Source organism: Malaya genurostris, chromosome 2, assembly GCF_030247185.1.
Source record: "Malaya genurostris strain Urasoe2022 chromosome 2, Malgen_1.1, whole genome shotgun sequence".
Lineage (NCBI taxonomy): Eukaryota > Metazoa > Arthropoda > Insecta > Diptera > Culicidae > Malaya > Malaya genurostris.
This window is the reverse complement of record NC_080571.1, coordinates 97,051,529-97,068,056: the sequence shown is the minus strand read 5'-3', so window position 1 is coordinate 97,068,056 and position 16,528 is coordinate 97,051,529. Positions and strand designations below refer to the sequence as shown.

General features: G+C 38.1%; 1 protein-coding gene across 1 annotated transcript in view; it reads left to right on the top strand.

Moving 5' to 3' along the window:
• LOC131432749 (uncharacterized protein DDB_G0283357) overlaps positions 1 to 16,528 on the top strand; it is a 370,149-nt gene that overhangs the window by 133,255 nt on the left and 220,366 nt on the right. Inside the window, exons 2-3 of the mRNA XM_058599244.1 lie at positions 604 to 978; positions 13,220 to 13,332. Coding sequence (XP_058455227.1) covers positions 799 to 978; positions 13,220 to 13,332 — 293 coding nt within the window. The 5' untranslated portion in view covers positions 604 to 798. The remainder of the gene's footprint in view (positions 1 to 603; positions 979 to 13,219; positions 13,333 to 16,528) is intronic.

Genomic DNA, 16,528 nt, shown 5'->3' with positions numbered 1-16,528 from the left:
AAAATTATTTTAAAGAATATCACAGTGTTATATATGATAGTATGATTGATATGAGAAAGGCATCATTACATCACTAGGTGGATTAAACAGTTGTTTAATATATTCCTTATTTGAGTAGAAATGTCTCAAGATTCTTATTTACTCATATAGTGAAACCATATATTCAAAATTTTGAGTGCAATAATCGTTGTAAAGTGAAACGAAAAGTTTATTCTTGACATGTGAGTACATTCTCCATCCAAATTATGTTATTTTGCAGCCTGCAATATACCATAATTGATATAGAAAAATTGAGTAAATAACAATAATTGTTGACTTTTAAAAATGAATTCTCATAGGAAAATAGAAAATCATGTCTCATTCATCGAAACGGTTTTCAGCGAACCGATTTTTGGCGACATAATCCTCTCTTACATAAAATAATGAGAAATTGATGAGGAAATAAATTTGATTTCGGAGCATACCAAGTGGACCAACATATTTCAATATATATGAGAAATCATAAACCTTTTGAATCGAATGAATTGATAAAAAAACCTTCCCTTGGTTATTCATGTAAACATGCGGTTCTAATTTTATTACTTTTCCTTATTTCCATTTCAGAACGCAGTGATAGAGCATTGGTGGCATTAGTGAATCTAAGTCGAAAACAACACAACAAACAAAAAACAGCAACAACAGTGGTACAACACGACCAGTGCACGTGTGCTCCAGCGAATCGAAAACAAGTGTCGACACGGTGGCTAATCCCCGGACATCCACCGCAGTGGACAGGGTCGAGCGCCGAGTTCGACTTTAATGTGGGAAATGTTGGATCCGACCCTAGAGTGTGGCAACGAATGCGGCGGCCCGGGACCACCTCCGGAATTCCGAATCCCGCCACCGCCGCGGCCCCCGTTCCTGGCGGAGCTGAGCAACTGCAACGAGGACGGACCGAGCGGTCCCTTCACCGACGGGGACATGTGCGAAGCGATACCGGTAAGTGAACTGCTAGCGCAGCCCACGGCCATCGAGAAATGTTTACCTATCCAATTATTCAAGCCCGACAGCAACGTCGCTATGTCTACGATTGAAAATGCAATTAAAACTTTTGCAAGAACTAACTTTTCAATTAATACCCCGGCAAACAACTTCAGTTGCGCATTGCATCTAATGAATACTGACGTGTGCTACAGCGCAGTAACTAAATAGCTGTCACACTAAACAGTTCGCTGAATACCTGCCATAAAAGGATCAGTACGGAAAGCGTTGTAGCGCACACAGATGACGAGCAAATTCGTTTCAACGTCCAACTTTTTCTTGTTTGCATCCGGAACTTGGGAAAAAAGCGTTCGCGATAATAGAGTTGAAACTATGCTTATTTAACACTCTTTCTGCCATAAAAAAATAGAAAAGCTGTGAAAATTTGCTTTCGCCTTTTCATGCACTGTAAGCGTCCAGAAAAACTGCATCCCCCGAACTCAGAATGACTATCTCGTGTAACATTCAAACTCCGCGTGGTAGTTTTCTCTTTCGACAGGATAACAGCGGGGACTTCGTATGTTCCGGTAGGGCTGTTTTCCAAACAAACAGAAAAACACCCTCCTGATGGCAGCACTACCAAATTATCAAGCATTTTTGTTTGTGTTCTGCTATCATGAAGTTATTCGTTGAAAGAGCATCAAATACGGTTGCAATGGCGATGAGGAATTCAGATCATTTCTAGGTATCGAAATCAAGTACATATTCGAACGTGGCCTTTACTTTGTCTTTTACATTTTGATAAAACATTTTTTATGTTCTCGCATCAAGGAAAGATTATGACCTGTATTGCTGTAATGGTTCTGATCTCGGTTTAAAAAGCTGGCATCATTGTTACCACTCCATAGCCGATGCAAAGTTCGGGCTATTTCCAAACAAATTGTTGGTCCGTTAGCAAAACCTGTTAACTGTAACGATTATTACACCCCTTTCCAGGTTGAAACGACCAACGTTCAACATGTTTCGTCATTTTCCGGGCTATCACCATCGTCACTGGACACGGACCCGAGCATGCTGGAATTCTCCACCCTTCCTCAAGAGCGGCGAGATGAAACTTTTTCATCGACCCGAATAAACCCAAAACTATTTTCGACCCGGTTCGATTATGTGCGGGAAGTGAACAATCCACGATGCCAGAATCATTTTATTACAGTTGACAGAAAGCTCGGCTACCCTCGAACTCCACCCACAATCTGCTGGTGCCACTTCCGGTCGGTCGGTCGATCGGAGCGGAATTGTCGGTCACTGGAATGGCCACAATTGACCAACATTCGGTCGTTTCGAACCCGGTCAGACCATCCGGATGACCTTTCCGGGTGCCGATTGTTCGAACAATAGAACTACGAAAAACTGCGGGTGAAATTTAAGAGCGTTTTCAACTGAACTCCGTGTAGTATATTCTGCTGAACCACGCTGTTGTGTATCATTGTTTCCAGCCTAGAATGGAGCTGTGCTTTTTCCTGTTTTTTTTTGCCACACTGCGAAAGAGCAAATCTCAGCTCAGCTTCTGTAGTGGTGAAAAAGCATGCACCGCCAGCCAGATCCTGGAATATCCAACGGACGGGAAAAACGACAAAAAAAAATCGAACATCACCGTTTGGGCTGCTCTCGAATCCATTAACTGCACTATAAATGTCGAATAAAATTAAGTTTTATTCGTGCAAAGGATACCTCCGCTCGGTCTCCGCAATTTTTTTTTCTGTCGGAGCCATACCATTTTTATGACTGGCACACAGAAGCCTTTACGATCGCCAACGGGGTGGTGGTGGTGGTGGTTGTGGGAATTGGGTTCGGAAAACTGAAAACTCTCGTTCTCGCTAGTGGTTTTTCTTTCGCTTCTCGTTCGCCTCCTTCACTGCCGGCAACGATGACGGCCGGCTATTCGAACGTACACTTTATCGGCGACGAAAATTGTTGGTTCAGTCTGTTGCGCTTATTTGATTCGAGCCTCGGGCCGGAAGTGTGTTGCAGTGGTGTGCTATTCGTCGACTTAAAAATTTGACTTTTCAGTTCATGCAGATGATTTTGACCCGCCTGTTCTGTGAGACTGGGCAGCCATCGTGGAGCTGCAATGGAAACTGTTCCCTTGCGAATATTAAGTTATTAGAGTTTGAGCATTTTATGCGAGTTCATTTAATTAAATTCCCATAGGTTTCATTTATATTCTCGACCGCAAGAGCGATGACTTTTACGATCGAGTATGATTTGCAATCCGTGTCAAACGAAAACAGCTTGATTCCTCAGAGGTTGCAATTCTCCATAAGTGTAATGGATTGGTCTGCCCTGGAAACACATGTTGACTCATTTGTTCTCATTTTCCGTTAACACATAATAAAAAAACCTGTTTTAATCCACCTAGTGGTGTAATGATGCCTTTCTCATGTACATATAATATTGCGGTATTCTATTCAAATTTTCTCTTCGATTTTTGGAAGAAATCAAGTGATTGTTTATGCATGACATACAGAATAAAACATTGCTTTGATTGCGTAAGCCATCCTTAAGAGAACGAAATGGGTTCACTATTATATGCACTTCCGGCACCGGAACCCGAGAACCGGTATAATCGTAGTCGGTTCGTACGGCCACTAACTAACATGACACACAAACTCTTCTAGTACGCACCCTATAATTCCGGAACCGGAAGTCGGATCCGGATGAAATTCAGGAATTCCGTATGGGACCGGAAGACCTTTCATTTGAATCTAAGTTTGTGGAAATCGGTCATACCATTGCTGAGAAAAGTGAGTGAGATCCATTTTGGTATATATGACCACTATTTCCGGTACTTCCGGAACCGGATACCGGGAACCAGGATAGCCGGAATCGGTTTGTTTAGTTGCCTACTGATAATGACTATCGATTTGTGTAGTTTTGAGACCAGTTTAGAAAATTTTTTACGTTTTTTGTTTCGCCGGTTTAAGTGACGGTGTACAATATTGAACACACTTTACCCTATAATTCCGGAACCGGAAGTCGGATCCGGATGAAATTCAGGAATTCCGTATGGGACCACGAGACCTTTCATTTGAATCATAGTTTGTCAAAATCGGTTCAGCCATCTCCGAGAAGAGAAAACTTAGTGAGATTATTTGACACATACACACACACACACATACATACACACACAGACATTGCTCAGCTCGATGAACTGAGTCGAATGGTATATGACACTTGGCCCTCCGGGCCAATTTTCACTGGTCGATTTTTCAAGTGATTGCATAACCTTTCTATATGAGAAAGGCAATACATTTTTAAAGGTTTCTCGACGGTTCGGCGTCGCTGTTTGTTGGTGGAAGAATCGTTATTACTATTATTTTTCCAGGCCTAAAGTTCACTGTTATCGGAAACAGGCGTATTTTGTTGTACAGATGCAGATCTTGGTTTCGTTGATGAGATTGTTGGTTGGGGATGTCTTTTTTATCAAATTTATCATATGACTTACCACAGTGAACATCTATCTGATAATATTGACATGTGACCAGTTGATTGTTGTACGTGATCAGTGATGCAACTGGGAATCTTGTGCATTGAGCGAAGATTAGGCAAAAAGGTATGAAAGCGGTTCCACTGAAAGTCGCGGTTTTTTTCTAAAATTTAAGTTTTTTAAATTACCTACTCTCTAACCTAGCTTTTGAGAAGAACTAAGAAAAAGTTCCTTGTTAATTTTCAGAAACCAATATACTAATAATTGTTGGTCCAATTTATGTTGTGTCTTCGGCAACGTAGACCTAGTAATTATGTTCATGTTACCTTTATTTTCATGAACATTACTAAGAAACTTTTCAGAAAACTCGTCATCGTATCGCGAATAAACAAGTTATTTGAGCCTGAACTAGCATAACTTTATCAAATTGGCAACAGTTTTAGGTCACATATAGATTTATTGCTTACTGTATCACCACTTACAATAAGGGTTTTAAATTTCTCACACAACGCACCCTAAAGTTCCGGAACCGGTTGTCGAATTTGGGCGAAATTTTATAGAAATTTATGGAATTATAAGTCGTTTAATTTGAGCCTAAGTTTTTGAAAATCGTATGAGCGGTCTCTGAGAAAATAAAGTGATTTTCTTTTTTCGGCTTTTTGATCACTATTTTCGGTACATCCGCAACCGAGAGCTTGGAACCGGTGTACCCAGAAATTGGTTCTAAAGGAGAGGAACTTATATATCCAACAGATTGAAACTACTTGGAGCCAAATTTGAAATCTTTTTTACCCCTTTTGTATCGTCGCTCTGGAAGACGGTTTGCAATTTTAAACACACTTCACCCTGTATTTCAGAAACCGAAAATAGGATCCAGATAAAATTCAATGGTAGCCTATGGGACCATAAAACCGTTCAACCTTTCACATGAATCTAAGTTTGAGAAAATCGGTTCACCCATCTCCGAGAAAAGTGTGACCTCACGAGCTCGACAAACTGATTCGAATGGTATATTAGTAGTAGGAGTGTTATTCGGTTCACAGTGATTGAATAGCCTTTCGTTGTGGTAAAAGTAATATTACACTGTGAACCTTCGTATTAATGACATGTAAATAAAAGAATTGTATTCCCGAATAGAGTGTGAGATCAAAAAGAAAACTCAATTTGATGTTGTGCTGTTCGCATATATCGATTACTTAATTTGCTATCGTTTTGGTCGTTTTAACGGTTAAAAGATCAAAATCGAAAGCAAAAATAAATGCTGTGTGACATCAAATTGAAAATTAGTTTTGCTCTCAGTGAAAGCAATGAATGTAGATTTTCTCGAAATGACACGTCACGAGCATAAGCTAAAAATAGACTAGCCAAAAAAGGTACGGGATAGTATACATTTAGGCGCTTTCCTCGCAAGCAAAAAAAAAAGAGATTGTATGCAACCCCCACTAACCACACCACGAAGAGAATCCGGTTTCGAACTTAGGTGGTGGTTTGGAATGCGAACTTTTTGCGATTGAAAAAAATCCTTTCTTCGCGGTTATGGTTGCGGTCAACTGCCACTCATTTGTTGCTTAGTATCTATATGTTTTTACCATTATCATAGTTTGAAATTTCGATCGAAACATTTTCTATTTAAAATTTTTCTATTTCTATTTAGAGTTTTTGTAATAGAATGTCTCATATCACCGAGTGGAAGTGATCGTCATAAGCCATCCGAATCTGGTCAATGAACTGATAATGACATTCGGCGAAATGATCTTTTCAGTGAAAGGGTTTCCGACAAAATGGTTTTCGGCGAAACGGCTTCCGACAATATGTCATTGATCCGAAATTTAAGCCTACTCAATATTCTACCATTGATCAACATATCTTATGATCACAGTTTCCGAACATTTAATCAAAACATGTAACAATAATAAAAATAGACCATAGCTCGAATTCAAAATTTGGCCAGAAATTGGATTTAAAATTGCCATCACATGGATGTCAAGGTCACTAACCAAACTCGTGATTCTTCATTTATTCTAAAAACAACATTATTAAACAGTAGGAACGCAACTTTTGTTATCGCTGACAGGAATTTTAAGAACAATTATTTGTTGTGACCCTAACAAAGTTGAAAGTGTCATCCGATTTTCTTTTATTGGAGCATCCAAAAAGTTCAACTCATTTTACTGATCTTGGAATCGGCTTTGAAATAATACGGAACAAGACGAAACTTTTCAATGTCCAACAAAACAAAGCCACATCAGTGAATTTCGGGTAGAGAATTGGAGAAGCGACTAGTATTAGAGGCTTGATAAGAATCAGTAACTTTTCATCATGACAATGTACGGTCATATGATGTTTTGGTCGAAAACTTTTTTTGGTAACAGTAAACGGGTATTACAAATATAATTTCGACAAATCTTATAAAATGAGTATTTTCGGAAAGGATTAGATGAGTAGATGCTGGAAAACCTACGTCTTTTTAAATTCCAAGATAACGACTTTTTGTTTGATAATATTACTTGAAAACCCTTATAATATTTGTATATTTTTTAACGTATTTGATAGATATCCATCGGAAATTGGTGTTGCAGCTCTACTACTCTATTTAAAAACATCCATATTTCAAATATCGAAATATCGCTGGTTTGTAAGCGATAATCACTGAAACAATTGTAATAAAACTTTGACACAGAAAAAATAGCTACACTCACACGATGAGTGGTTCAAATTAATTTTCGGATTCAGTCTTTTTCCCGCGCGCACGAATTCAGCAATTGTAGTACCTACGGACTTCAAAGTTTTAATTTTTTTAATCTCGGAATTTGATTCGATTAATTGCGCCCAAGATCAATCATCGTTCAGTAAAGTAAAGAGCCAATCATTTACCCGCAGCAACCCGGCATTGTTTCCGGAAGTGCTCCGTTCATTTTTTCTTTCATAAGGTAATTGAATTACGCTACCCGTTCCGATTAAACCTGGCCGTACCCGACGATCCTTTCCCAAAGACCATCCGCGTACTATCTGTTTTGAGTGACCTCGTCCCCCGTTCGCTGAATGGGTTGTTTCGGATTAAATGTAATTGAAAAAGCCCTTCTTCTCCGAACCATCGCTTTTTTCTTCGGTTCTCTTCCACCACGCCACGTCGAGATATATCCTCACAACCGACGATAAATCCAAAGCATTCACCAAAGCCCGGTAATTGAAAAATTCTCGTACTTCTCCCACAATAGGAAATTGATTTTGCTCTTATCACTTTGACTCGTCGCTCATATCTTCTTCGCCCGTTCGGCCTCTCCACGGTAAAATGGCTAAACCCTTTGCCGGGGTATTGTTTGGATTTTCCTTCGATTGGTTTTTTTTCTCGCGTGCTTTCAATGCGGTCAGGAAAGCTAAACTGAACTGAAAAGAGCGAACGCTACCGAGTTAAGAACAAAACAAATCGGAATCAGCTCGATTCCATGCAAGACAACCTGACCGCTGTGGAAACATCGAAAATCTGACTGGAATAACTATTTCCACTCGCTTTTGTTCTCTTATCACAATGGCTAGTTGGTGAGCTCGCGTTCAATTTGGGTTAATTTTTTAAAGTCCCCTAAAGAGTCAGCACGAACGACCATCGAATTGCGTGTGCTCGAATTTCCCAAAATTAGCGCTGGTATCTTAATCGATTATTATCTTCTTTGCAGATCCAGCAAAAAAAAAGAACAGAGCCAACTATACAAAAAAAAAGAATCCAACAATTTCCAAAAATTCCCACGTCAGCTCAGATCAATATTGACCGAGCAAATTTGTCGCATTTGTAATCAGGATTCCGTCGCAGCAAATAAAACTTTGTTTCATTGTCCAACTTTCGCTTTCGGCAACGACTTTTTTTTTCGCCCACTCCAGGACAAAAAAGGATTGTCCCAGTTAAGTTACGAGTGCGGGTCGGTCGGTCGGTCGGTCGAATCGGCGTTGACCGGTCTAAATTAAATACCGAAGACCCTCGAAACCTTTCGGACAAGGCGACGAGTTCGAGGCCGAAGTGCCCATTACTGGGCGTCCGGGATGTGTTTCAACCATATCGCAGTCCATTCACCAATGAAGGGGAAACGTTGGACTTTCCACTTCATTCCTCTTCCGCAGCCGGGTGTGAACGGGACGGAGCGGGAACCAAGCCGAGGACAATTTGGCGAATTTGCCAAACGTTCTATGCAAAGTAAATAAAAATTCCTTTCGTTAGTCGACAGTCAGAATTGGGCCACTAGTCCCACTGGCAGCTCAGCAGGATGGGTAGAAAGCGAAGTGGGCCAGGGCCAGGGAACAGAAAGGATATCATTTAATTAAAGATTTTTTCCTCCGGTTTTTCTGTGTGACTTTGGTATCGTGAGAGAGAGACACACACACACACACAGAAGACAACCCTGGTAAAGTGTGAAAAATCACTTTTGGGACAAAGTTTTATCTTTGGCAACTTTGCAGTAGCAGCAGCTGGGGGAGATACCTTCTTCGGTGTGTTGTGGCAGCAGCTTTTTCGTTTTGCTCGGTACCAGCGATGGGGTTACTATTTTATCTGGAAAGTTTTTTTTCTTCCTTCTGCTGCAGAGCACCATTAATTTTGTTCATTTAAATAAGTTGTATTATTCGTGAAGTTTTGCCAACTTAAACAATGGAAAGAATAGCGGATTTCTGTGACGGGCAATTAAGTGTGATTGATTTATACACACTCGGCGAGAGGAGCAAGTTTTCTCGTTTGTTCCGTCCTGATTCCAAAGTTTCGAATGCTATAATTACTCTAATCTGAAAAGAATCAGTGCAGATAACAGATAAAAAGAAATCGTTTGTAGCAAACTTTCTCGATTTGTAATAGGAAATGCAGTAAACTTTACCACTGTGAAACGATGTGGAGTCCAAAAGGCTGTTTCAATAGACTATGTCTAATGCAATTGTTTGGTTTTACTAGTCTGTCTAAAAGTACATTTGAAAATCTCCAAATGTTTAAGCTTTGTTGTGGAAAAAAATATTACTGATTACTTACATCATTTTCCCATCAAATTTAATTTTCTGATCTATTCGGTAGTCTTTTAATCCCCAGAATGAATCTAACCTAATTTTAATATCTTCGTCTGATTAGAAATAATCATAAGACCAACTGTATGAAAATCCAAATAGTTTTTGATCGAAGCTGAATTAGGTGACCGAGCATTGTCGTGAAATCCGACACCGGTCTTACCATACGACATCCTTCTGGTTCCCTTTATCTTAACTGCGCAAGAATTTCGATTTGGCGTTGAAAACTACAGTAAATAAATTCAGCTTTCATCATCAGTGATAGTACATTGCAAAATCGACATCTTGTTACACTGATTTAGCAACATTTGTGACATGTAACGTCTCCGTTCCTAATTTCTTCGCTTCAACCCATTCGGCACCCAATTTCCAACCTTTCAGATCAATCAAATTACATTATTGGTTAATTTCAGACATCGATAGCCAAACATTCCGATCTGATTCCGATAAAACTATGCACTTGTTTTCGGTAAGAAAATTGTTCCGAACCGATGGAGATAGACTCATGACTGATGTTAAACAATGAAATTATCGCCAATCTAGAAGAAAAAATTACAAAAAAACTGATTAGCAGGAATTTGCGAATCTTCAAGTACTAGATGAAAAAATCAATGGAGCACTATAGTGAGATTGCTCAGTAGTAGCCTCTCGAGATATTCAGACGTGATATTCAAAGAACTCATGATTTTAAATTGTGTAGTTTTAAAGTGCTATAGGTAATTGTATATATTGCGTAGAAATTATTGAAAATGAATCAATCCCACCAACGTAAACTGTTGGTTTTCTTATCAAATTTTAAACTAAATTAAAACATGCGGTTTCTAAAAAAAAAATTTGAATAATTTTCTAATTCTCGTAACAGAATTGAAACCTTTCTGTAGTCTATATTTTTTAAGAGTGGGTAATCAATTCCTACCTACAATTCAACGATAACGATTTGAAAGGGGGTAAAAGATGATTTTGTAAGAGGTATACGATTTGATTTCCAAAAAACACTCAAAAAATTTGAGAATATTGATGAAATCTTTATTGGAATCGATAGAACGATCAATATAATTTAATGTTTGAAGATGATTCCATGCAAATACTGGTCGCGGCTACGCCTTAGATGATCCATGCACAAGGTCCAGTGTTGGCACACGCTCTCCAGAATATCGACCGATAATCCAAACCAAACAGCGACTTTTATGGGATGCTTTGGTAGCTCTTGTAAGGCTTCTGGTTGGTCTTCATTTCATATGCGGCAATTTTGCTTCTTGTCGGATCCATTCAACCAGAAATGAGCTTCGTCGCTTAACACAATTTCTCGATAAAAGGCGGGTGGGTAATGTCAGAGACATAACTGGATGTCGTGAATACGAATACAACTGATATGTTCCTTAACACATCCGAATATCAATTAGTTGATCAATTGTATGAATTATGCAAGCATTCCCCTTTTTCAAAGAAGAATTCACTTGATCTTGATTACTGTGAATTCCACACAGCGAAAAGTGCACAAATCTAATCAAACTGTTCTAGATTTGCACTAAACTGAGGTTTTTTACCTTCGATTTGCGAAAAAGGAATAATAAAAGTTTTTTAGAAAACTTTTAAAACCATTAGAACGGCTGATTTTGTGTGATTCTCTCCACCGTGGTCCTGTTTCCATTGTTTTTTCACCAATGCAAACAACTGTTAGCTGTGACGTAATCGCTCTTGTCGGAAGCGAAACTAGCTTTGAAAACAACACACAATACATCTGCTCCCAGTGGCGATAGAATCCAAACTGATCCAATTTTAGTTAGGAGGTTTCTTTTTACGTGATTTGCATAATTTAGTGAAAGAAACTATCAGGGTGCTGTACGGGATTCATTCATGCCTTTCAGAAGGACCAAATTGTGGAACTCACTACGATATTAAACACTGTTCGGAACGTTTTTCTCAAATGATTTGTTGTACAGCAGTAGATATTTTGTTGTCTTCCTCAGAACGCGTTCTGATTGGCTGGTGTTGACAAGCGTCAAAAGAGACAGGTTTTCAATAGTGTACTATTGAAATACTTCGTAATATCTTTATTTATTTATTTATTTATGGAGCTTCAATGCTGTTGCTATACTCATTTAAGTTGAAAAATTTCGATTCTATTGGTAGTTAGATGATATAAATCCTTTCACAGATCACTGAGCTATGAGCTTTAAAAAGACAAGAAAGGCAAACGCGCCTTATAAATTTTCCTCTTCGATACTCGTTTATACCAAACATTACAGAAAAGTTTAATTTTGTATTATTTGAGATTATGTCACACAACTGAAAATTTTATCATAAAATTGTTATCATATGTCCGATAGCATGTAGCAAAAATTATGTTGATTCGTTAGATACAACAAGAGACATTCATCTCATTCTCTCAGAGGGTAAATTTTGAAAGGCGTCCCATAGTAAAGTAAGTCGTATTCACGACAAAAGTGGATCTACCTCCAACTTTGTCAATGCCCATTCATGATCAAATTATAGACCAAACTGAACAAGTTTGACAATGACACAAGACACGATTCACGCGTGATATATCAAAAACAGTGTTGCCAAAATGATACCAGCAAATTACCCTTAAGATGCAAAAACACTTTTGCGCATTTTAAAAATCAGTTCCTTCCCCGCAAAACCTATGATTTGTCATACAGAAGATGTGCAAAACATTTCTTCGCAATCGAAGCAATTCGATCTTGAATTTCAATCTTAGGAAAACAGCCACTGTGGGAAAATGCAAAAGCAGTTTGCTCTGCTACTGATAGATCAATCTCTAAGAAGGAAACGTTAGTTTATTTTGAAAAATGTGCCAAATGAACAGAGCTTCGTCGTTGAAAACTGTAGTAAACAAATCCAGTTATCATCACAAGTTATGGCACAGTACAAAATCAACTTCTTTTAACACTGATCCAGTAATATTTGTGACCTGTAATGTCTCTGTTCCAATTTCCTCGTCTTCAACTCATCGGGTACCCAACTTCCAACCTCTCAAATGAATCATATTTCTACACTGAAGTCTTTTCTTAAAGCGGAGGATACGTACCGTATAAAAACACGCAATAAGAGCCGCGTCTTTTGAATATTCGCTCACCGACAACAAAGAAAATACTTTTTGCGTTTTGTAAAAACAGTTTCTCAAGATTGTACATTGCCCCTTAAGTTTATGGAAATGAGAACTTTTCCTTTTAGATTTTGATGCATATCAGCATATGGGATGAATCTTCTAGCAGCAAAGGCTCAAATTTGAGACTTCCAGCATTTGTATCCCTCCAGAACACTTATGGTATTCAACTTTCAAATTTCCAAGGTTTGTTTTTCGTATTTAATAATAAAAACAGCGCTTTCAAAAGTGACACCTACCTGGCTCAAATATTAGCACATCACAATACTGATTTTGGACAAATAAGAGACCGTTTCACCGTGTGATCATTCGACTCTCGGTTAGAAAAACTTTCTGATTCTAAGTTAACCCGCACTTTGAATCATGAGCTTTTTCATAAAACCAAGCACAGCTTACGTGAATCACTACAACGACTGAAGTGTACCAAAAACTCGTCAAATGTGATGGCGCCATCTTTTGTAGAACATTTGAAATTTACTTTCAAATCCAATATTACAGTGATATTTATTCAAACCTAAGCTTCAAATATTTCTTTATATATTTATTTAATTAATAAAAGCAGTTTTTAAGTACAATTTAATTCAACCTGTTCTCCTTTATTTCAGATCCTGGATGCCAGCTACCACAGCAGTCCATCGTTCCAAACGTCCGCCATGATAGTGCTGTGCTCAGTGTTACTACTGTTAGTGATTTTCATATCGTCGTTACTAGTGTGGAAGTAAGTACACTGTAATTTAACCTAGTTTCGTTAGAATAATATATTTTCCTACTTGATAATCTTTCCGTGATCTCTCGCTGCAGTTCGTTTGTAACAATCTTCGGTCACAGATAGTTTGTTAAATTTGCTTTGGATTGACTTTATTCGAACGTAAAAACTTCGACTCTCCACGCAGTTCATTCTTCACCGAAAGGAACTAATAGAAGTCGTTAGGTGCCAAGTCAGGACTATACGGCGGGTGGCCCATCAATTCGCCGTTTTAGGTCCTCAAATATTCGGTTTTTATAGTTTTTCATGAAATAAGGAAACAAGAGCAAGACGCAAAATCATTCTTCATAACGATAATGCAAGCTCTCACACATCTCGTGTGAGAGCTTGCATTATCGTTATGAAGAATGATTTTGCGTCTTGCTCTTGTTTCCTTATTTCATGAAAAACTTATGACAAACAAATAGTGGTATACCAATCAGAATTGACGGTCTTACGATTCTTTAAAGCAACGGTAGCGATATGTCCGTTTATAACGAAAAAACAAGCCACCATTTTTTTGAAGTGCTTTAAGCGAGAACAACTTTTGATAAATTTGGTATTTCTTGGAACCCAATGATGTCGATGTTACACACCAAATTTGATTTTTTTCATCATTTCTTTGCACCAATCGACACGAGTTTTTTTTTTGAGCGATTGTCAAATGATATGGGATCCAACGTGAACAAATTTTTTTACGTCTAAATTAAAAATGAGCTTTTCACATTAATGCCCAAAGCTGCCTCCATTTCACGATACGTTACACGGCAATCTTCCATTGTTAGATTTTTCACAAGCTTCGATGTTTTCTGGCAAAACAACAGATTTTGAGCTAGCTTCTTCGAATTCACCGGCAAGCTAACTACGACCACGATTGAATTCGTTATAGAGTAACGGCTCCCAATTTCATCTGAGCTTCTATTTCCATCTCATCCCCTCACCTCATTACTTTGAACATGAATAATATCTTACAACGTACCTGAACCAAACTGTAGAATGTTTTAAAATGATTATTCAAGCTATTGTCACATTTTCTCCTTGGAGGAAATGGTTTTGAAATTCTTTGGTGATCCTTTTTTCATTTAAAATAAACTCATTTTTCATTTTAGGACGCATTTTCGTCTTAAGGTTTACAGTTCGTCATGTTTCGAAATACCTACTAATCGATTCGTCTCAAAACATTATCACTATTTCGCACAATTACACTACTATTGAATGCAGGATGACTTCATAGTTAGTAATGTTCACTCGCCACTTGTTTAATTAAAGATTAAAAACTTCAAAAATTACAAATAAAAGTCTTCAAGAATATGAAATGAAAATGTTTCACTTAGTTCACTTGATTGCGCTTTGTTTTCATCTCATTTGGTTTCGCAAAGTTGCCAAGTTTTCTCATAATGTTACAGAAAAAAATTGTTTTCCTTCTTCAAACTATCATCAACAAGTATTTTTTTGGTATCCGTGACATTAGTTTAATTATACTGTTGATATTTATATTTCAATGAAACTGTTTCGGCGTCGAATATTACCGGAAAGAGCGTGTTTAATACTAATAAAATAACCATTGTGTTAAATCTAGTAGCACTGGTTTCTTTCCGCTATACGTCACCATAGCATGGTTAAGAGTGTGTGTGTTTCATCGGCTGTGGACAGAGATGCCAGATATTTTAATAGAAAATATGTATCTGCTCTATCTGATTTCACTAATAAAATGAATCAGTTCAAATTGGTTTAAAATTCTAATACAAATGTTTATCAGTGTTCATCATCAAATATTTGCACAAAAGATTTCCATCTTAACATGTGATTTTTCCGTTGATTAATTAACTTTTAAAAATCTACTGCAATCAAATAAGGAGTGTATCGAAAATATGCTATCCACAAATTTTTCTTTCAAATTATGATAAAAAACGATATTTTATTCAAACTAAAAATTGATCCTTCATTGTACGAGGTTAAACATAATGATAGCCGGATGGAATTTGAGTTATTCCTTCACGAATTTTCGAACTTTTGATCGAACGCTCTTCATCAAGTTCCGGACAAGTGTTGCATCACATTTTGTGGAGGCTTGAGTCTTATTTTTTTTTAACTCCTCCATGCTCCCAGCTGCCTTACCAGTCTTCTAGAAGACCCTTTTCACGATTGCTCAGTAACGTTCGATGGGTCGAAGCTTAGGGCATTTTGGAGGATTGATATTTTTCTCAACGAAATTTATAGCTTTTTTCGTAAGCCAATTAAGAGTGGTTTTGGTATAGTGAGCCGACGCTAAATCCGGTCAAAACAGTGGAGGTGTACTATGCTTCTTATATGAAGCCAGCAATCTCTTCTGGAGACACTCAGATCGATAGATTCCCGCATTTATAATTCCGGTAGTGTAAAAAATGGTTGACTTCAAACTACAGGAACATATTGCTTGCCATACCAGTACCTTTCGACCGAATTTCTCCACTTGAATCGACCTGTCCGCATCGCTCACATCCTCCCCAACGACGACAATTAAAGTATTGTGGACCTGGAAGGGTTTTTGATTCCTCCTTTATATAAGTCCCATCGTCCATCAAATCGCATGCATCCGGACACTGCAAATGACGCGAAAACGATATCCGGGCCCTTGTTGCTGCTCACTTTTTCTGTTCTACACTTTGTTTCGAGATTTTCTGCTTCTTGTAGGTCTTCAGGTGATTTCGCCTATTGATACGCTGGAGCATTCCGACACTCTTTGCTGCTTTTTTGGCCAAATCACGTATTGACATTGATTTGTACTTCATGATTAAAGATACCTCTTTCTGGTCTAGTTTCGGATTGGAAGAACCGGGTTTTCTTCCTTTTCCTGGTAGCTCATTCAAAGAATAGTGTTCCCCAAATTTATTAATGATGGTTTTAACACTGGCATGATGAATTCCAAATCGCTTTGCCAATTTTTGCATAGTAATACCCTTATCACTTAGCCATGTGTCCAGAACCTTAATTTTCACTTCCTTTTCAATACGCGACATTTTGAAAACGCAGAATTTCAACCGCACACACAAGTAAACAATCGAAAGCTGACAGCCAAACGCACAGCATGCTGTGATCTGAGTATAAAAAACCATCACAAATACATGCGTACAACACACATGTATGTGGATAGCTTATTTTCGATATACTCCTTACTAACAGATACTCA